This window comes from Lonchura striata, chromosome 3, assembly GCF_046129695.1.
Source record: "Lonchura striata isolate bLonStr1 chromosome 3, bLonStr1.mat, whole genome shotgun sequence".
Classification (NCBI taxonomy): Eukaryota; Metazoa; Chordata; class Aves; order Passeriformes; family Estrildidae; genus Lonchura; species Lonchura striata.
The window spans coordinates 24,947,725-24,969,995 of NC_134605.1; the positions used below are offsets into that span (position 1 = coordinate 24,947,725).

Genomic DNA, 22,271 nt, shown 5'->3' on the forward strand with positions numbered 1-22,271 from the left:
AACAGATCACATTCAGCCTTAGCTGAGTAACCCCAAGAATAAATTAACACTACCTATATTCCAGCAAACTTTATTCCTGACTAAAGGAGGCTTTTATGATATAAACTGTTAAGAAGCTACAAATGCACGTTCCATTTCCTGTCCTTTTCCATGGGAACTCTGGAAAAGAAAATTTATTACTAAATTACAGTTTTCCCCACTCACCTCTGACAGGATGAGGGTATTACAGGTCTTCAAATCTGATTTCCTCAGCCCCTTGAGAGATGACTGAAAATGAAAACACCGCCTCCAAAGCATTCCCTAATTTGCAACTCTTCAGATGTAAACCATCACTGCCTCAGATGCTGGGGGTTTGATCAGTGTCAACTGAAAACCCACCTATTTTCTTGCAATACTTTCTGTTAGATTCACAGAGAGCTTACCCCCCACCTCTTTGTCTTCTGTCTTTTTTCCAGATCATTTTTTCTTCATCCAGCAAGTGCATTTCCTCTCCAAGGGATCTGGCAGATAGGCGACAGATTTTTCCAGCAGTCCAGATGGAACATGAGCCCCATCCCTCTTGGCACAGCAGGACTAGGCTGACATCAAACTCTACAGTCTCTTCTCTCAAGTTAGCTCACAGGCAACTGGAAAGGGAAATAACGCTCACACTTAAAAGAGGTCAGAATTGGGACCAGCATGGAGATAAACATCAATGTTTATTGACTGGCCTGGCAACCTTCTTTGCTTTTATTGATTATCTCCCAAGCGCCATTTTTCCCAATTTGGTCAAAAGTTTGTGATTTTTCTTTATTTGTTTAGAGAACAAAAAAAAAAAAAACACCCAAGAATATGTTCCTGAGGTCACAGCAACAGCAGGCTTGGTTGTTCACTAACCAATTCACACCTGAATGTTACATTACCCCATGGTCCATAAATATTTATTTGCTCATCTACAGAGGTATGTTTATTTAAATAATAATAAGCAGGTAGCTTACCCAACTGTCCTACAAAGAGCTAAAAAGACAGTGTCAAGCCAGTGCCAAGGAGCAGCAAAAGTAGAGTTACTCCACATGACCCCAAGAACAAAATGCCCCTCAGCCTGAGCTTAAGTAGAATGCCTGAAATTGGTCCCGGCTGGGTCTGGCTGAGGTTATTAAAGGCCTCAGTGTGCCCTCAGGTGATAGAAGGCTCTGAAAGTCTTCATGAGCTTTGGAGTTCCTGTCTCCAAGGATGTCTGATACGACAAGTGCATGCATAGACAATCTAAAGAGATAAGCATCATCAGAGTAGCTCAGGGAGCAAGCCTAGGGGAGCAAATATCCTGTGATACTATCTGTGGTTTGACAACTTCACAGCTGCATAGTTCTCATGAGAGTAACTATTTGCTGCCCATAGTGTGTCAAATATTCATACTTTGTATCTCTGCAGTCTTTTTCCAGGATATGAGTTTTATCTGAAATAATTTTGTCCTTTATTCTCTCTGTTTCTCTTTTTCATAGATATGGTTTTTCCACTGTGCTTCACCTCATCACTGTACCACCGTGTAAGTCAAAAGTTTAAGGCAAGAAAGACTTTCTGTGGAAATCTGGCTCATGGAAAAGCTTTTGCCCCTTTCCTCTCAGTTCAATCCACGCCTCTTCTAACACATCTCCACCTCACAAACTTTCTGTTCTTTGCCATTGCACCCTCGGAACCGATTTTCTCCGGGTAGCCTCAAACCTCTAAAAGCAGCAGCTGAAGCTGCCCGGCAGCCTGGGGTCATCGATGAGGTGGTGACTCTGGGGGGTATGCGAGCGGGTGACCCTGAGCACCGCCGGGCGGACAGCGCTCCTCGCCGCCTTACTCCCACCGCGCGCTGTTGGAGGGAAGGGGAAGGAAGGGCCGCCCTCCCGGGCTCCACTCCTCCCCCCGCTGTTTCTCCGAGGCAAGGTAGCGGCGTAGGGCGCGGAGGAGAGGGAAGCGCTGCCGGCGGGGACGGCAGGTGAGGAGCGCGGGGCGCCCGCGGGGAGCGCGGGGCGATGCCGGAGCGACCCCAGCACGGGGCACCCGCGGGCGGCTCTGCGCTGCCCCGCGGCACCTGCGGCGGGGCGGGAGTGCCCGACTGCCCGGGCTTGTTGCTTTTACAGCCCTTTCCGCGGGGCCGCGGCTGCCGGTACTTCCTTAAAGTAGAAGTGGCGCTACCGTGGGCGCCGCAGGCCGGGCCCCCGGCACCCTCCGAGCTGCGCCGGGCACCGCCAGCCTGAGAGATATTTCGGGACCTTCTTGATCTTAACCCCGCGTCATTAGCACCTTGCTCCAGCACGATTCACATCTTTCTCCGTTCCCGCTCAGCGTTAGAAGTTTGGGGCTGTGAGTGCTAAAATCTGCGGAGAGCTCGATCTGCAGAAACTGCTGATTTTCAGTGCGCTGCAGAAATGCCGAGTGGAGACAGCAGTAGCCTGAGGACACGTTTCTGGCCTGTTTGATCTACCCGTGCCAGGCCTTGCAGCTCCCACGTGGAGCCCAGGAGCTGGGGCGCGTTCCCGAGCAGATCCAGGCTTGACCTGAAGGCTGTAAGATGTAAACCCTGTCGGTTTGGGTTTGGTTGGGGTATAATAATGAGGGGTTCGTCGTCCTCGTTGCTTTCCTTGCCCCGTTTTCGAGACCAGGCTTTGTTTGTGCTGCGTACTCCGGTAGATTTGCAAGTGTTTGTGTTGCCTTATCTTCAAACTGAAACCTCCTGGTTAGAAGAGGAAGTGGGGAGGTGCGCGGCTTCAGGGAATGATGGAGTGCCAGGAGTAGTGCACTGGGGCCATGGTTTTCCATGCTGGTGAAAGAAAGGGTTTCACCCACCCCTTAGGCTGCTGCTCATTTTCACCCGCATCAGCACAGGCTTTGTGTGCAGAATTAGATTGGGAAGTGAAACCTAATCTAAAGACGCCCCAAAAAAATCCAGATCAATTCCTAAATGTTTTCGCTGGCCCAGGAGGGCAGATGAGACAGCTGCTTTTCTGCAACAATAATGGTTTATAGTGGAACAAAGTTTATAGTGGAACAAGGGTGGGCAGAAGTAGAATTCATCTGCTGGACTGCACACCTGTGCTCCTGAAATAAAATCCCAAAGTTGTCATCCTTTGGCCATGGATTACTTTTGAAGTTGTTTATTTATTCTTAGGAGCATAACTAGGGGCATTTTGACTTTCCTAAAGTCAGGGCTTTTGTTTTGTTATGAGGTGCACAACGACAGCTGTCCTGTGCACCTTGTACTGCACTTGTGCTAAAAGCCTCACCTGCCCAGAGACCGTCTCGGGAGCTGGGTCTTGGAATTTTTAGGAAAGCCACAGCTCTTCCCCTCCACGGGTACCCCCTGGTCTAGTGCATACCTAAGCTCGTAAATCATGTGGCACACAGCAGCACAAATTCAAAATCCTTTATCCCAGAGGCAGGAAAGGCAGTGTTCCCAGTGTCCAATATAATGCCTTTATTTACCAAGGCAAGCAAGCAAATTTCTTGGATAAGTACCAGCCCTTGTTGGTTTAGTAACTGTTTAGTGTAAAGGTGTAGGCTGGCACATGTAAGAACCCAGTTAACAACAGGGCTTGCTCCATAGGGTGAGTTGGCCTCTTCAAGTCACACAGTTATGAAGCTGTAGTTTTGCGACTTAGGGCTCTGTGTGTGTGTGTGTGTGTGTGTGTAATTTTGGAACTTCAGGGCAGACTCCCAGCTCCTTCCCAGTGAAACTCACTGGTAAGGTGATTTCCCACTAAAATGATGGCTTTGAGCTGGTCAGATTATTCATTTATAATGTCATTTGTTTAAGGGGAAATCCATTTAATCTTTAATGTATACATTTTCATTGCCTTTATGTTTGTCGTTACCACCTCATCTCTATTATCCCTTTAATGACAAATTTTATATCAGCGGCATTGACATCAGGTATTACATTACTAAATACTTATTTTTAAGAAGATCTACAACAGCCTGTAACATTGCTTCATCCCTTCTGGCATAGTTATTTGCTATGTTAAAAGCAGTCTGAGTAGGGCCCCTTCAACAAGAGGCTGTGAGCTGGGTTCTCGTGTGTTGTTGAAAGTTAACAATAAAAGGAATTCATCCATTTTAGTGCCTACACCTCAACTGGAAAGGCCTTTTTCAGGACAGAGAGCTGTCTCACTGTTTATATATCACAAATCCTGCCTGCACCATCAGTTACCTTATATCTACAAGCTATTTCTTCAGCAGAACCCAGCTGATGTTAACCAAAGCTTCTACTTGGAGCGTCTCCTCTAGTTTGGCTTGGCATGATTACTGTTCACCTGTCCTGGCAGGAGCCTAGTGAGATCTCAGACGATTCACCCTGCTGAGAAGGACACATGCCTACATCCCTGTGCAAGTCAGCAAGAACTGCAGATCTGTGTCTGGATAATGCTGGCAGAGAGCCACTAAAGTTGTCTCCCCTTGCATGTACTCAAATAGGTAAAGCTACTCTCTGGATATGGTCCTGTGGGAGAAAGCTGGCAGAACTGCAAATGTAAACTTGGATTTGCAGTAAAAATTAGAGCCCTAAGCATACAAGTCAACAAAATGCCTTTGTTCACTGGACAGATTACCAGAGCAGATCCCACAACTGTAGGCTTTACAGCGTCCAGGCTGGTAGATTAGCACTGGATGGTGGGCAAGCCCAGTTAAAACTGAGCTATATCTACCCAAATGGAGGCATCTGGGTTGGGGGTGTGGCAAAATCAGAATAAAACCAAAAAATCCCACATTCCTATCCTGCAAGAGCGATTGCAGGAGCAGAGTCTAGTTCAGAGGTAACAAGATAACATCTCTGAAGTTCCACCCAAGGCCTCTGTGAAGTCCTGGCAGCATGGAATGATGTTGAGACTGGAGAAATGCATTTGTTTCAGAGTGGAGGAAAAACATCCTGTTCATTTGGTTGGTTTGCTTTTGCAGAGCTTACACAGACCTTTCCCAAGATGGTTTCCTCAACTGAATATGGGTCACACACCTGGGACCTCTTACTGACAGTTGATCATCAACATGAAGGTGTAGAAAAGGAAATTCCACTACAGGTCACAGGGGACCTTCATGTTGGAGGACTGATGCTGAAATTAGTAGAAAAAATCAGTGAGTAAAGACCTGTTTTATTTACAGTATTACTAAATAATATGTGCAGCTTTCCCTGTATGAAGAAAGGCTTTTGTGTGTTTTGAAATGGTACTGCCTCACTTCTGTGTCACAGCAGAGTGTGGAGGTTCTTGTGGTCAGAACCCCTCCCTATGTTTCACTCTCTGTGTTACCATAGTGCCAACAAAACTTTGGGGTTGTCTTTCAGTTAGATGAAAATAATTAAACCAGGCTAACTGCTCAAGTCCCTTTCCAGAAGAATGGTACAGGTGTGTGGTTTGGGGGGCAAGAGAGGTAGGTGATGCCCTGTTTATCCAGCCTGTCATAGAGGGTGAGTTTTTAAAAGGCACTTCGGAAATCCTGTTTTCTGTGCTATTGTGGCATTCTAGCCTAAGTCTGAGCTGTGTTACCCATTGCATATATACAGTAGGGAAGAGCTGGGAAAAGCCAAGACTAGCCGAGTCAAAGTTAGGAAGTGAAAAGTAAAATCCCCTGTGTATAGGAACAGCAAGGGAGCACAGGAAGAGATCGCTTCTGTCAACCCCTCTGCACACTCAGACACACGGTTCAGACGGAAACAGAGTTTCCACTGAGTCAGAATAATTTTTCACAGTATTTTTTAAAAATACTCAGCTAGTGTGAAAAGCTTTCTGTATTAATATTTAAAGCAAATCTGTAACTGACTTGTGCCAGCAGCTGTCTTGAGACACAGCTCCTACCAGGGGACTCCAAAGTAGGACAGGGCTCTGCTGTGTTATGGACATGCTGAGGAATAGCCTCTGCCTCATGGAGCTGATGAGGAGCAAGGATTGATACAAAGACTGAAACAGCTTGGCCAAGATCACACAGAAGCTTTATCTGCTACTGCATATTGACATCTAGGAAGTCATATAATCTTGGAACTCCCATGGAATTGAGAGCAGAAATACTTTATCTCCTTCCTTGTGCATGTGCTGCTGCTTAGCTGTGTGTAACTAAGACTTCCATGGACTTGAAGCTGGTTCTTAACACCGAGATGAGCTGCTCAGTGCTGCTGCCAGTAGGCTGTGGAAGAACTTGTGCCCTTTTGGGTGCACAGGAGATCTTGTAGAGGATTTCCAGCTTGCACTGACAAGTTCTGAACTGGGACACTTTGTTGTTAGTCCTTATCCCAGCAAAATCCTAACAGCATTGCACCATATGTAGCACAAGATTCAGGAGACGTTCTTTCCCTGTGGATATCCACAAGACTAAGGCAGTGCCACAGTCAGCACCTAGGTTAGGTCTTCAGGGAAAACAAAGTTGGTTCCCAGTGACTACCACAAGAATTCAGCAAACAGGGTCTAGGCTGAGACCTGTAGCTGCTGCTTTAATCTAAAATATTTGTGTTTGCAGAGACCTGTTTTTGAACCAAGTGTTTTGTATATATGCTCCATAGTTTGTTAGTAACCATTTTGTATTTTCCTAGAAATAGCACAAGATTGGTCAGACTATGCTTTTTGGTGGGAACAAAAAAATTGTTGGCTTCTGAAAACCCACTGGACACTGGATAAATGTGGGGTGCAAGCAGATGCTAAGCTGATATTTACTACTCAGCACAAAATGCTGCGGCTTCGCTTGCCAAACATGAAGACTGTGAGACTGAAAGTCAGCTTCTCTTCCATGGTGTTTAGAGCTGTCAGTGACATCTGCAAAATGCTCAGTAAGTAAAGATAAATCTCTGGCAACTAAGCTGGAGCATTTATTGGGTGATTTTGTTTTGATGTGAAGTCCTTCCTCACAAAACTGTTTAGCTCAAAGAGAAATTTGAGACAGGTTTTTGGGAGTTTCACTATGCAGTGTATGTCAGTGGTTCTTAGTCTTTGTGATAACTGATGCACTGTCAGCAATGTGTCCCACGAGCTGCAGGAGTACTGGATAGTCAAAGCTGGCAGTTTTCTAGGAATCTTTGTCCTCCTGGTGTAGGACTTGGTCATGATTATTCTGTGCCAGTGACTAAGAGCACAAGATTATCAATGTCCTACACCAGCCTTCACCAGAGGCAATTTTCCTGGTGTCAACTGATTTATCACCTATTTTCACAAACATTAATGATATCCAACTCTGCCTATATGTGTTCACTTCAGATGTAGCATGTTTTAAATGTTCAAGACTTCTGTATGCCCAAATCTGTTCGGGTCAGGGCATACCTAACAACCCCAGCACTGAGTCCCCCACTCTTCCCAATAATGGAGTATTTCCAAGTAGAGGGTTTGGAGCATGCCAGATGTGTGCCTGTGACCAATGGGAATCAGCTGAGTCTACAAGCACTAGTAGTACCCTTCAGTTTAGGGTAAAATAGGGATTATATTCCTCATCTTAATTAAGATCTTCAAAGCTTAATCCATTAACACACTCATCTTCAGAAGGAATTTACTGCCTCATATTGATCCACTTTCAATGTCATCTCCTAGCAGTAGATTGTGAAAGGTGCAGCGTCTTTATTATACCTAATAGCTCTGATATAATGATGCCATAATTGTCTAACTGGCATTTGGCCAAATTAAATATTCCTACATTTTCCCTCCAGATTGAGTCAGTACAGGAACACTGTAACTTTGAATGAGTGAATACTGTCAAAAATGTCTTTGCTTACCCCAGGGTAAAAGTGTTTCTCAGAAATGAAGTGCCAGGCTTGGGACTGGAAATACCTGTCTGGATTAGTAGTGCATTAGGGAACAGTGAGAACCAAGAATCTTGTATGAGAAATACATTGAATAATAAAAGGCATCAACCTCAATTATAGTGGTCCTTGCTTATTCATAATTTAGATATTTCACATAGATTATTATGCTCATAGGTGACTGCAGTGCTGTTAGGGAGAAAGAGCTTCTTCCTGACACTCTAAAATGCAGTTACATTTTCCTACAAAAGGAGATTTAAATCCTATCTAAGCTCATTCTTATGGCCTGAAGTCTTTGGCCTTTTTATAGAATTAGTGAATTTTCCACAGCTACTACTTTCAACCTGCTAAAAATAAAGTCCAGATTGCAACATGAAGCTTCCTGAAATGCTGTTACCAACCATGGTTGCTCTTTTGGATGTAATCATCTTGCTTCACTTCCCAAACTGCCTTTGCAGATATCAGGCGGTCAGAAGAACTCTCTTTGTTGAAGCAATCAGAAGGCACACTCAAAAAGAAAAAGAAAAAAGACAAGAACAGCAAAGAACCAGCTACAGAAGATATCTTAAACCTGTGCAACACTCCTGTGAGTTCTGGATTACCAGGTAATGAAAAAACAATATGATTTTATTGTTCTGACTGGAAGTCAAAAGGAGGAAGAAATTCTTTGTTACACAAAGGAGGCGAGTTTCACGTAGGATGGTCTTGGAGATGCAGTGGGCCTGAAATCAGTGGCTTCAGGAAATCTCCAATACATCAGTATTTCCCTGTTGTCTCTAGAAATGTTTCCCTTTCCACTGATATGAGAAAAGCCACTCTAGAAAACAGGTTGTGGCCCTGCACACAGGATATGCAGCTGCCCTTTGAAAAAGGGGGGCAACACTTTAAATGTTCATGAAATTTGGCAACCTGCAAGGAAAATGAGGAATAAAGGCTTGAAAGCATGCATTTCCTGCATCCAACAAAACTGAGATCTCACAGAGCAACAAAGAGCATTTCTGTCCCTGAGGTCACCTCACCTGTGGAAGGACAAGGCCAGCTGGAAACAGCAGAAATAGGAGACTGTCTTGAAAGAAAAGGGTTTTTATGATGGAAAGTAGTGGACAGGACCATTTTTCATGGGAATAACATTATGCTCTTAACTTGCAGCCAATCCAGGTTTATACAGCAAGACCATGACACCTATTTATGATCCTGTCAGTGGGTCACCAGCTTCTTCCACAATTACATGGTTCAGTGATGGTTCCTCGGCTGAGCAGAATTGCAGCATCCTGGCCCTCAGTCATCCCACCTGTTCCCCGGAGATGCTGGCAGAGATGTACCAGCCACGGACTTTGGCTGACAAAGCCAAGCTCAATGCAGGGTAAGGTGCCTCTCCTGAGATCCTTTGGGTTTAAAATGAGGAATGATGTCATTGTACAGGCTCTGGGCTGAAGTCTGTTGTTAGATGAAAGCAAATTCAGCTGATCACACTGGGCACAGCTAAAGGACAATTTGGATGGCAAATTCCAAAGGTTTTAAGTAGACAGTGGAAAGACACGTGGATAAGTTCAATAATTTTGCATTAAAAATAGGTGACTGGGTTCTGCACAAGTAAACATTGCTTATCGTATATACACAGAAAATGGAAGTTGGAAGTCTATATGAATGCTCCACCTTCTTGAGTTACATGAATTTCCCCCAGATTTAGAGGAATTAGAGCTGTTTGTTCCCACTTTTGTTTCACAATTGCCCTGGAGCTCTGCGGGTGTGACGGTTTCTCCAATTGCACTGGAGCTCTGCAGGTGTGATGGTTTCTTCTGTACAGATGTATCTGTGGGTTGTTTTCTTCCACAGCTGGCTGGATTCATCTCGATCACTTATGGAACAGGGTGTTCTGGAGGAAGATCAACTTCTTCTACGCTTTAAATATTACACTTTCTTTGATTTGAATCCAAAAGTAAGAGCCTCTTTTTATTGCTATTCATTGTTTCCCTGTTTTAATGTCAAGGAGCTATACAGCAATATAGAATATATAGAGCTCTATGTAGAATTTTAACTAGGATTGGTAACAAGCCCTTCAGAGAGATCAAATTCAGCTTCTTCCCCTCAGCTACAGCTGCACTTTTACCCTCTGGACACTGAATCACTGTTCCTCACATGAAATTGGATCTTAAATTTAAAGATGGGATCTGAAGAGCACCAGAAACAGTACCCTTATTTCCAGAGGGGCTGCTTTACTTTCTGCATCTTTTTTAACAGGAAAAGTTAAGGGGAAGACTAGACTAGCAGTATCCTAAATGATGTAAAGTGTCCAGTTTTTGAAATTTGGCTTAAAAATGACATTAATATTGCAATGTCCTCATTGAATTTCACAGCTTCTCTGGGCTGAAGCCCTCAGAGAAATCAGGGCACTTTCCAGTTTATCTGGCATGTTTTTGGGTGAAATGGAACCCCACTGAAATCCAAGTACATGTTTCAACTTCAGCAGGCCAAACACTTCCTTTCTCTGCCCCAGCCAGCCCTGGAGCCATAGGATGAAACAACCCAAAAGAGCTTCAGGCAACCTAGTATCTCACCTCTGCTGAGAGAGGTCACACTCCAAGGTTTACCCTCCCATCACCTACATTTCAGCAGCTCTGGGGCTTGAACATTTCTGTGAGTCACTTCACCTTATTAACCAAGTAGATAATAAGGAATAATCACTATCCAAAAAACCAGATAGTGAATTAAAACAGATCTGAAAAATCTCAAGCCAGTGCAAAGACAGACAGAACAGGAAGTGAAAAAGCCAAGTGGAAGAAAGGAAGTGAGGAACAAGAGAGTTCTGCAGGTTACATTTGGTCAGCTGTGTCACATGATTTTCTCCGAGTGTGGTTTCATATCTTGGTTACACCAGTCCAAGGCTTCCTGCCTCAAAGGGATGTTGAGCCTCAGTTCTGCCTCGGCCAGGGGCTCCTGGTTGGTTTTGTGTTAGCACAGCAAGCCCTGGTACCATGCACACAATCACACAAGCTGGTACAAGGCAAGGAGGGAGCAGAGGTGGGAGGAGGAAGGAAACAAGTACTGCGGCTCAACCCAGCGTTGGATCAGCTGCAGCTGGCTGTGAGGCTGTGCCTGAGGTCACTGATGGGCACTGTTTGCTCTTCCCTGCAGTATGATGCAGTGCGCATCAACCAAATATACGAGCAGGCCCGCTGGGCCATCCTGCTGGAGGAGATTGATTGCACCGAGGAGGAAATGCTCATCTTCGCCGCGCTGCAGGCATGTACTTGAGCCCACTTGCAAAACCTGTTCCCTCATGAGGCAGGCACAGGTTAGGATAACACTAGGGCAGAGCTCGGGCCAGGAGCTCTGCTTGGATTGGGGGTCTGCTCTTGGGGTGAGAACCAATCAGCAGCATCCATCAGCTAAAGCAACTAAACTCAGTAGCAGCACTAACACCATTATTCACACAATTATGGAAATATTCACTAATATTATCTGCACCCAGAATGTAATTTTGATATCAGTATTAGTATGAAGTGTGGTTTCCCATAACACCTACCATCACTTCACCTCTTTCTGAAAATTCCTGTAATACACTATGTGTACATCATGTGTACACCATTTCCCAACAGACAGGAAAAAAGCCACAGCATAATGTGAAGACAGGGGCACTGTGGAGTACTTGGAAATTTGACATAACTGAGCATGGCTTAGTCTCTGACCACAGGTAATAAACCTTCATAGATAATAAATTCCTTCCTTTTAAATGTAAACAGAGCTGCCAAGAATCCACAGCCTATCACTACAGAACACCAGAGCACCTTGCTTCCAAGTTTCCAGCTTGTATGGATGGCAGAACTAGGGGTCCAAATGTAGCAACCTCCCAGAACAGGGACAATTATTCAGCAGAGGAATACAAACACTGTTAATTAAAATAGGAAACCATTATCAGCCATTGCACAGGAGTCACAGTGGACATGGCTCTTTCCTTGGGAAATCCCCCTGATTCCTGTAGAGTTGTCCAAGACCCAGGAGACAAAATGATCTGTTTTCAAACACTGTGATTGTGTGTTGGTAATAGGTGCATTGACTATTGGATGCTGATGTTTTATTTTAGTACCACGTAAGCAAGTTATCATTATCATCAGAGACACAAGATTCCACCTGTGAATCGGAAGTGGATGAAGTAGAAGCCGCCCTTTCCAATCTGGAAGTGACACTGGAAGGTGGAAATAAAAGCAACATTTTGGTACGTCCTTTGGGATCCTGGAATTCCTGTTGCTGTGTCAAATCTGTTGACTTTCATGAGCCTTCCTGGTTCTTGATTTTTTTAATTACATAGTGCATTGTACTAAAATTATTCCTAATTATTCCTGATTAGGAGGACATCACAGACATCCCAAAACTTGCTGATAATCTCAAGCTAGTTAGGTGAGTTGTTAAAATTAATAATAAAACATACAAAACCAAAAGCTTAACCTTACAAGAGGTCTCTTGAGTTTTTCATTCTTATCTAACAGTACATCTGACAGTTAAAAATTGACAAATACCCCAGATAGGTCTAATCAGCCTAATATTCTCTTCCAATCTTTCTCTTCCTGCTTCTGACAAAGCTTCTGTTCCTTGGCAAATCTTTCCCACTCCTGAGATGCTGGGTAGCTGTATTTGTACTTATTAAAAGACCCTGCTGTCTGTATTTTCTAGTGGTCATCAGTCATCATCTCTAAACAAAAAAGCCTAAGTTTTATTTTCAATAATATTTACTTTTTTTTTTTTTGCCAATAAAAATCCAGAAGAAACTTGCAGTTCTCCCTGAGAAGAATTTCTAAAAAATTGTATTTTTTAAACCAAAGGAGCATCCAAATTACCCCTTTCTTACCAAACATGGAGGCTGTTTTTTCTAATTTCAAAATGAGTTTCTGTGATCTCATTGTAGTATCTTGTTTGATGGGTGATTTAAATGACTGTAGAGACTGTAGAGACCTCAAGATGCCTTTTATCACAAAACAGTCTTTATGTTTTAGAAAGATAAAGTGTTCTGTTGTACAAGTATTTATCAGATTAATCCGTTGACAGATGGTATTTTTAATCTGGGAACTGAAAACTGCACCTGAAAAATTTTAACTGTTGTTAACTGCTAACAATTGTTAATTATTACTTTCCAATTTGGAATTTTATTTGACATTCTTATGAAGGTGGCTTACAATGAAAGGGAATTAAGGCTTTTAACAATAGGTTGTTTGGTTTTCCCCAGCAGTAGAACAGTTTGCTATTATAAGAATTTAGCAGTCATTTATGATCATGACAAAGTTCCTATATAAATGCTAAATCACTTACCAAACCTAAGGCATTGTAGAATCCATATAGGGTGTAATACTTTCCTTCAAACAACAACACTTTGTGGCTACAATTATTTGATTAATTGTAAACCTGAATGCAAAGCTGTGCATGTCCCATTGCTTACTGTTCCTATGGTGAAGTTTTATTCCTATTTATTCACATTACACACCACAGTAAATGCTACTTTCACATGAGGACAGTATTGTGGAGAATTGCAATAATTTTTTCAAAAACAACAAGAAAAAGCTTTCTAAAAAGTTTTCAGCAACTTTTTCAAGAATATAAAAATAATTTTATCTGTCTAAAAAAATTATAGTCCCTTATGTTTGAAAAATGTTGCTGTATTGGAAAACTAAAAACCAAATTATTTTATAGTTTTGAAAATCCAAGGTTTTTTAATTTAAACATAAAAATTGCCATTTTCTAGAAAGGATTCCAAAGTAGGATTTTTAGAGACGGTTTGGAGCTATACATAGTAAGAGTATATTCCAGATGGTTGTATAATCTTTGTACCATCCTCTTAGATTTAAAGTGAAATACTGGATTATTTTTTCTTTTTTTTTTCTTTTTTCACTTCATTGATGACCTTTGTCACTAGCTGTGAAGTATTTCCCTACTCACATTTTCTCTACTCAAATGCTAATATCTCTGGCTTTCTTTCCTGGAGGGCTACAAAGCTTCTGTAAACTTAGTGAAGAAGCAGAATTTTGTTGTGTTAGATATGATTCAGATTAAGCCAAAAAAGCTGATCTCTGCTTCCTTATAATGAATACGAGTTGGTTTAATGGGTGCTAATATTCAAGATAAGGCACTAATGCAAATTCATGTTAATAAATCAGGGGTTACATTTGTGTTACTGAGTTAATGGAAAAACTTAGTCCATAGAAGGGAATGGCTTTGATTAGTAATGGAAGAAATAAATGAGAAAAAAATCATAGATGAGATTCAGCTAAAATTTAGAGTAAAAATCACATCCATACCTGGGATAACCTGGATTGGATCCAGGCATTAGCCACCCCCTCACTGACACAGAGGTGTCATACCCAACTAAAGCCATGGGTATGGTCTTGAATTTCAGAGGCTCTGCAATATTTGTGAGGGACTGGTCTTGAATTTCAGAGGCTCTGCAATATTTGTGAGGGACTGGTCTTGAATTTCAGAGGCTCTGCAATATTTGTGAGGGACTTAGCAATTTGTATGTGTTGATATAAATAAATGGGATTTCTTTTTTTCTTCTTAGGCCCAAGAAGCTGGCACTCAAAGCTATCAAGACATATTGGTTTGTCTTCAGAGACACTTCAATATCTTATTTTAAAAACAAAGAATCTGCACAGGGAGAACCTATTGAGAAACTAAACCTGAAAGGTAGGAATTCTCCTTTCTTTGTTTTTTGTGTTACATTTGTGAACTGAATAAAACAAGAAATCCCTGCTAGACTCAGGAAGGCAAGCACAGCAGCATTTAGTCTGAGAGCTTTTTCAATTCCTGAGACTCCTAAGCAGGCAGATTGCACCTGCAGAAGAAGCTTAAACAGAAAGGATTCAATAGTTTAACCCGAGCTGGGATTATCAGAGCCTGATTTGTAAAATCCCCTGTACTTGAATTCTTCAAGACAAGTCAGATAGGGAATGTGACTTGTGGGATGCTTTATTTCCAAATACTTCCACTTGACACTAAAGGGAGTGTTCTCCCATGTCCTTGGCAAACACACAGTGGCAGCAGAGGATTAGGGATGATGCCATGGGCAGGAATGCCAGAGGCTGTCCCTGCAATCTGCTGTGCAGGGACAGCTCCAGGGCCTTCTCTGTGCCTCATTTATGTCCTACATGAGGATTCCCATGATTACAGCCAGCTGCTGGAGGAGGAGGCCTGGCTGTGCACACAGACACCATCGCCCTGTGTAGCCTCCATCTACATCTGCTCCTGCAGGGACATCCTTTGTTCAGCATCAGGGAACCAGTGATGCCGAGGACTCACCCTAGAAGAAACCTTTGAAATACAAGATTGACCCCTGTGAACAAATGGCTCTGCATCCCAATCTGCATATCCTCAGTAGGTCAGAGAATGCCTGGAAAAACAGCCAGGGTGGCTGGAACCTCACAGAGTAGCCTCTCCCTCCAGCTCCTCTCCATTTCTAGTGCTGAGCGTTTCCTAAGATCAGGCTGAAGTTTTGGGAGCACTCCCATCCTTTCACTTCCATGCTGACTCACGTGCTCCCTGAGCTCAGAACATTCATCACCCTGGCAAGCCAGACCAGGCAGTGAACTGGAACAAAACCCTTTCATTAGGGCCTAAGCTTCAAAGTCCTGGCCCTTAGTCTCAAAGCAAAACAACCACAAAGCACTGTTCCTTAGTGTTAAAGCAGTAATTAAAGTTACTGATATAGTAATGAAATAAATTAATTTCCTTCTGATTCCCTGTGATCTAGGATGTGAAGTTGTACCAGATGTAAATGTTGCAGCGAAGAAGTTTGGAATCAAATTACTAATTCCTGTTGCAGATGGCATGAATGAAGTATATTTAAGATGTGATAACGTGAGTAATAAGAGAAAATTTGGATTCAAGATTTATAGCAGATTGTCCTGTTCTAGAATCTGTATAGAAAAATGAGGATACTGCAGAGAGCTTATTGTCTAAATCTTTGGAAAATTTAATAATGATGTGGTGCCCTAACAAATACATAATTGTTCTGGGGACATAAGGACAGTGAGTCACCTTGTGCTTACCATCAGTTGCCAAGTAAAGCCATTAAGAAAAAAGCCAGAACAAACTATCAAAAAAAAAAAAAAAAGTTAGAGTCTTTTATTCCAGCGCTGTCAGAGAATTGAGGTTTGGATTTTGTTTTCTTTTTTCTTAATTAGAACTCTCCCCATTTGAATGAGGAGAGCATGATGAGCATCTTAAATTAGTTTTCTGTTTATTGAAACGTATCAGATCAAATCGTGTAAGAAGTGTTCAATAGGTGAAAACCAGTAATGCAATAAAATTTCCAAGAGAATCTATTTCAAGGTACTGGATTTCTTAGAAAATTTTAAACGTAGGTGTAGTTGGAACTAGTCCAGTCAGGAAGGAAGAACAGTAACAAACAATTGTTTCAGGAGGATCAGTACGCTCGGTGGATGGCTGCTTGTGTTTTAGCCTCCAAGGGCAGAACAATGGCTGACAGCTCCTACCAGCCCGAGGTCCAAAAGATCCTGTCCTTCCTCCAGATGAAGAACTGGACCATGTGTTCCCAGGCTGCCTCTGAGCCAGAGAATGTAGATATGAAACCCGAATGCTTCGTCTCACCACGCTATACCAAAAAATTCAAGTCCAAGCAGGTATCCTGAGTATGGCTCCATGGCTGGGCATGGGCAATTCAAGTGGTTGTTTAGGGATGAGGCTGGATCAAAGCAGCATTTAGAAGCCATGCAGTACAACTCCCTGCAATAGTCATTTGTCCCTTTAGAAGAGACCTTTTCTTCAAACTGAATACAGGGACAGGTTGTCTTGGCACCTCCTCCGAGCACATCTCCTACATCCACACCCTGGCTTAAGTCACTCATGATGTTCTGCTCCTGATAACACTGTTCCTGAAAGTCTCTTCAGAGTAACAAAGGAAGGACTGCAAACCACTGTTTGCTTCTGAAGCAACAGAGTCTTCAGGTCTTCTTGCCCCTCAAGTCTTTCCTTGCTCTCCACCTAATTCCTGTCCTTGCTTTTCCTGTGCTTGAGCTCAGCCTGCCCATCCTGAGGAGGGTCCCCAGAGCAGTGTATGGAGTCAGAGCAGTGCCACACAAACCCAGACCTGAGACCTTGCTGTCCATTCTGCCCTTTGTACTTGGGTTGTGTCCCCAGGTGCCCTCTGTGCTACATCTGCACAAAGTGACAATAAAGTGTCTGAACACAGAATCAGACCTCATGATTTCTGATTTAGTGAAAGCAACAGAATTTTTGTTCTCCAGTCAGCTGAAAGCTTTCTCTCTTCCTCTGCTTCCCAGCTGACTGCCCGTATTCTGGAAGCCCACCAAAATGTATCCCAGATGTCCCTGGTGGAGGCCAAGCTGCGTTTTATCCAAGCCTGGCAGTCCCTCCCTGAGTTTGGTTTATCCTACTACATTGTAAGGTAACTGTACTCGGACTCACGTCAAGCTGCCGTAACAAGTTCATGCTCAGTGATTTGCAGGAAGTTCTTTGACACCCTGTTCCAAGAACATTTTCTCTTTTTTCCCCCACTTCTTTTAATTTTTGTAATTTCCATCCTGCTAGTTTTTTCTATAGGAGTAACACCCAGTAGCTCATTCCTGGAGTGACACTCTGCTTTACATCTGCCCTGGTACAGACCTCTTGGGTTTAGCCTGAAGTAACCTCTCACTAGCATTAAACTCTTACTGTCATAAACTTTCCAAAATGTATAAAATTCATGTCTAATTGGTGTGCTCAGGTTTGCAGGATGTGTTCACTCTGACCCTTGTTCATTGCAATGCGATAAAATGCTACTTTCTTTTGTATTTCAATAAGAAAACAGCAAATCATGCCTTTTTAAGGGGATGAGCAGTGAGCCCTTAAAAAGTTAATCTGGAAGAGCAGTGAGCATAAAAAATGTCCCATTGTGTTCACAGCACCTTCTTCCTTGGACACAGCAGAGGTCTGACTTGCAGCTGTTTCTCTTGACAAAACACCAAAAAGCTGAAAATTACTGACACAACCATACTTGGAGGCACCTTCCTTAATGTGCCTTCCAGGACTGGCTAGAACTCATCTGTGGTACAAATTGAAGCAGGTGGGAGCCACGCTCTGGCAGAGGCCAGCTGCCATAGAACAGCCCACATCTTCACTATTGAACTGTGACTTCCCAAAATCCAGTAGCCTCATGTGAACTGAGATCATGTTGGTCCTTGGATGTCCCAGGTTCCAGACTGTGCCTAGGAGTTACTTGAGAGAGCTCTGCTTGTTTGGAGCCAGAATTCTCCCTGAATTCCATGCCCCAAAATGGTCCCTGATCCTGTTGGATTTACTACCACAGGTACAGATTTTTTGCGCTTTCTGTTACCATTAATCTTGTTAAAAGCATGAACAAACCCAACACTTAAACTGCACTTTGTAGTGGTGAATTGCTACGCAGTGCTGGGCAGTGTCTTGGTAGGGCATTAAGCAAAGCACAAATTGTGTCCAGGTCACTTTTTCTCCCTAAGGTCCAGCTGCATCTAAAGAGAGAAGGTTCACAAACAGGATCAGAAATACTGAAAATACAGCAAGCAGATGAGATTTCTCCCAGCTTTCAACATGAACATAGAGGAAGATTGTTTCTTTATCAGAGTAATCTGTTCCCAAATCAAAAAATTCTGTCTGCCAAAAATTCTGATGCTTTTGTATTTATTTTTCATTTCTAATCAGAAGAAAGTTGAAATGTTAAAATGCCTCAGTAATTTTGTAATGTGATTTATACTGAAAAACATGTATATATCAGTTGTTCTGATTATATAATTTAGGTTAATATAGATTAATATAGGTTAATATAACTAGAGGAACATGTTTCAACATTAGAGAAATGAAGCAACAAAAATTGTTGGCATTTTTTCCAGTAAAAATATAATCAAGTTCATGCATTTGGGAAGAACACTATTTTTTTAGCAGGAAACAATGAATTGGAAAGATTTCAGCCAGATCTACCTTCCTGACTATTTTCCATCTTACACCATGGCTCACCAACCTACACTTTTGCTTTATAACAAGTCCTGTTCTTAAGAAGGGTCCAAGCTCCCCTTAACCCCAGGCTCTTGTGACTTTTCCCACATCTTTTGCACTTGCAGAGGTAAGCAACTGAAATGTTTCTCTAGACAGAAATCATTGCAAAGCACATCTGCTCAAATGCTTTGGGTTCTTTGCAGGTTTAAAGGAAGCAAGAAGGATGATGTGCTTGGAGTGTCCTATAACAGGCTGATACGGATAGATCTGGCCACAGGAGATCCTATCACAACATGGAGGTTCTCCAACATGAAGCAGTGGAATGTGAACTGGGAAATCCGCCAGGTAAACCTGGAACAGCTCTGCCTTCAGTCCTTGCATTTCACACACTCAAGGATGCTTTCAGAAAATATTTTCTACCCTCACTGAAAAGATTTTGAACGTGTTGTGACATGACATTACATAAGCTGTCTGCAGTTTTTCTTAGTGGAGTCTGTAGTCAAAAATCAGAAACAAAAAGATCACCAGTTTTAAAGGTTCCTACCAAGCTTATTCTTGACAAGTTGCCCTTGATTTTGATGGGATTAAAAAGACTCCAAAGTGAATTCCAGCATATTGTGTTTACTGCTCTGTCAGTAAAAATCCTCATTTTAACTCTCATGCATCATCCTCTACATTGTGGTGGTTCTATTACAGACTAAGGATACAGGAACCCTGTTTGTCTTTCAGATCCCAAACTGAGATTTGCAAGGCCTGCAATTCTGTGTCAATGTGTGGTCCCTGATTTGGGGCTTCAAAGGTTGAATCCAGTGCTATAAATTGTAGATTTCTGGGGTGGAACTAGTGTGACCTGATGTAAATTGGAGCAGCCTGGAAATGCTTCCTGCTTGTGGAGCTTTCCACATCCATCTGCAGGAACCAGGAGAGATCAGATACACTCCCTACTTCTCTCCTGCAGTACTCCCTGCACCAGAGCCTGTAATTCTGGGTCAGGTTGCTGGGTTTATTAAATTAAATTAAATCCCTCTCTAAAAAGGCAGAACCCACAGTGATCAACTAAGCTCAGTTAGCTGCATTTTAGAGCTAATGGTAGCTGGAAACCAAAACTGGGACCCCAAAGGCAGATTTTAGGTCAGCACATAACAATGGACAGATTATTCATTAGACAAAGAGTGCCATTCCTGCCATTCCTGCTCTTCCCAGTGTTCACTTTATATGCCATTGGAAAAATGCGAAAATATGTTGGTGCCTGCTTGAACAAGCAAAAACGTTTCACCACGAGAGGGCCCTGATGTAGCAGCAAATCTAAAACCAAGCAGCAAAACACCCTGAGCATCCCGGAGACCCAGAACTCCTGGTTAGTAGGGGCATGTAGTGCTTTACCAGTATTTCACGGTATTTGTGATCCAGCTGTGTTCTCACACTTCTCTTTCTTATCTGTCTGATTTTGCCACATCTGTTCTCCTTAGGTTGCCATCGAGTTTGACCAGAATGTGTCCATTGCTTTCACATGCCTGAGTGCAGACTGCAAAATCATCCATGAGTATATTGGGGGCTACATCTTCTTGTCAACACGTTCCAAGGACCACAATGAAACGCTGGATGAAGAACTCTTCCACAAATTAACTGGAGGTCAGGAATGAGATGAAGTAAACTCTGTTCCCACTGCCTGCTTCTTCTTCTAGCTAAGACTACCAGAGACAAAAATATCTCTGATTGTTAATTGCTGGCTACTAATTTTTGTACATGTCAGTTTTCTACTATGACTGGAATGGTTTACAGGTTTTTTTTTAATACTGAAGCTAAGGTCACTGGATGCAGTATGACAACTCCATCATCAGTACTTGAGAAAATTTAATCATCTGTGTTTTCCTTTTGTACAGATCAATGTTTTTAAATAAATGGTGTCTAGCCATTGGACAATTTTTTAAATATAGTATTTTTAATTGCAGCAATCTTTTTAAGCATCCAAAACAAGTAACTTGAGGATATAGTACAGTGAATTTTCTTCTCTGTTACAGCCAGGCAACTTCCATTGTTAACTGGCCATTGTTAAAGAGCCCAGCATTTATCAGAACTAAAGCTGAATAAATACGTGTTTTAAAGCTCCATGGTTTGTCTAACACTTGCCCTGAGAACACAAAACATCACAAAGTCCTGCGGACTAAGCTATGGAAACTCCTGTAATGGTTACTCATTTGCTCAAAGATGTAGAACCCATGTCCATGTTCATCCACTGAAGTGGTTTCTTTAAAGCCAGAGAAGTCACAGGGCATTCATCTTGGCAATACTGGATCCAAAAGGTTCATCTTCTGAGGAACATTGTTACTTACCTGGTTGAAAAATATGCTTTAGGAACTATCTAAAACTATTAAAGAGGCCTCTGAGTATGTTTCTATTTTCTGTCTCTGTTACTCTGTTTCACTGTGACATGTCACTGAGCTAAGCTGTTCATGTGAGGATCTGAAAAGCCTGTAGAAATTATTTTACATGTGTGCAAATGCAAAGAGTGATGCTCAGAGGGCTGGAGCCCCTCTGCTCTGGAGACAGGCTGAGAGAGATGGGGGCGTTCAGCCTGGAGAAGAGAAGGCTCTGTGGAGAGCTTAGAGCCCCTGGAAAGGCGGTGAGAGAGCTGGACAGGGACTTTTGCCAAGGGCACACAGTGATAGGACAAGGGGGAATGGCTTCCCACTGACAGAGGGCAGGGCTGGATCAGATGCTGGGGAGAAATTCTTCCCTGTGGGGGTGGTAAGGTCTTGGCACACGTTTCCCAGAGGAGCTGTAGATGTCTCTGAGGAGCCAGATCTGAAGCCAGCAGCTCTGCCTGCTGGAAGGAGCCACACACATCCACCGAAGTGAATGAAATTTAATACTACCCTGTAAAACAAGGACAGAGTGAAACCAGGAGAATTCATGAAACTGCTGGACAACCCAAAACTGGTTTCACATATCTAAAGAAATACCATGGACAGGTGTTGTCATATCATAAAGGGATGCTGCAGAAATCACAGCATAAATTCATAAACATCACTGGAAATGGAGAGCCCTTGTTTTCATGCAATGTGCTCTGCTTTACCCCAGCCCCTGTCAATGGGCTTCAGCGGAATCACTCACAGTTTGTGCAGTTTAAATTATGGCTTAACACTTAGCAAAAAGAAAAAATGACAGCCTGCTTCCCAGCCCTCTGTTCTTCCCTCTCATCAGCACTCTTTGTACAGGCTGAGGGACCATCCAGTTTTCCTTCAGAAGAGAACTTAGTCACTTGTCACCTGCTTGACACAAGCCAAGTATTTTCCTCACGTTGTGAGATCCACCCAAGTCCAAATACTGGCCATATTTAAAGCTTGCCTAAGGGTGCCATGGGAGAGCTAAATGCTTATATTAGTGCCAGCACCTCTTCCATAAAACAGCTGCCTTCCAGATCAGTCTCCACTTAGGCTTTGCAGTGAGGATCCTGATGGAACATTTGGCAGCAAGCAATACCAGACTCCTGTGGATTGTTCCCTGGGAAGCACAGCCTATGCTTGCTTCTCTCACAGCAGAGCTTGTCCCAGAGTGCTGCATG

At 42.8% G+C, this 22,271-nt stretch overlaps 2 protein-coding genes across 3 annotated transcripts in view; one reads left to right on the top strand and one right to left on the bottom strand.

The window, feature by feature from the left end:
* Positions 1–339, bottom strand: part of BMP2 (bone morphogenetic protein 2) — a 187,203-nt gene extending 186,864 nt beyond the window's left edge. The window contains exon 1 of the mRNA XM_077781977.1: positions 205–339. The gene's annotated coding sequence lies outside the window, so the exon portion shown is untranslated. The remainder of the gene's footprint in view (positions 1–204) is intronic.
* A 1,476-nt stretch (positions 340–1,815) lies between these two features.
* FERMT1 (FERM domain containing kindlin 1) lies at positions 1,816–20,815 on the top strand. 2 transcript variants are annotated; one of them, XM_021540299.3, is made up of 15 exons: positions 1,816–1,963; positions 4,918–5,091; positions 6,539–6,772; positions 8,191–8,337; positions 8,882–9,095; positions 9,569–9,671; positions 10,868–10,975; positions 11,817–11,948; positions 12,081–12,130; positions 14,280–14,404; positions 15,468–15,574; positions 16,138–16,359; positions 17,020–17,144; positions 18,910–19,051; positions 20,176–20,815. In XM_021540299.3, exons 2-15 carry the CDS (start codon positions 4,941–4,943, stop codon positions 20,347–20,349), a joined length of 2,034 nt encoding a protein of 677 aa, XP_021395974.1. In that variant the 5' UTR covers positions 1,816–1,963; positions 4,918–4,940; the 3' UTR covers positions 20,350–20,815. The 2 variants fall into 2 exon arrangements, with proteins under 2 accessions (XP_021395974.1, XP_021395977.1); XM_021540302.3 differs by lacking the exon at positions 20,176–20,815 and having other exon boundaries at positions 17,930–19,020.
* Positions 20,816–22,271: the final 1,456 nt, after the last annotated feature.

Coding starts and splice junctions, on each gene's coding strand:
- FERMT1 (XM_021540299.3), top strand. CDS start 4,941: ATGGTTTCCTCAACTGAATATGGGTCACACACCTGGGACCTCTTACTG. Junction 10,976..11,816: donor TCATCTTCGCCGCGCTGCAG/GCATGTACTTGA, acceptor GTTTTATTTTAG/TACCACGTAAGCAAGTTATC. Junction 17,145..18,909: donor TTATCCTACTACATTGTAAG/GTAACTGTACTC, acceptor GGTTCTTTGCAG/GTTTAAAGGAAGCAAGAAGG.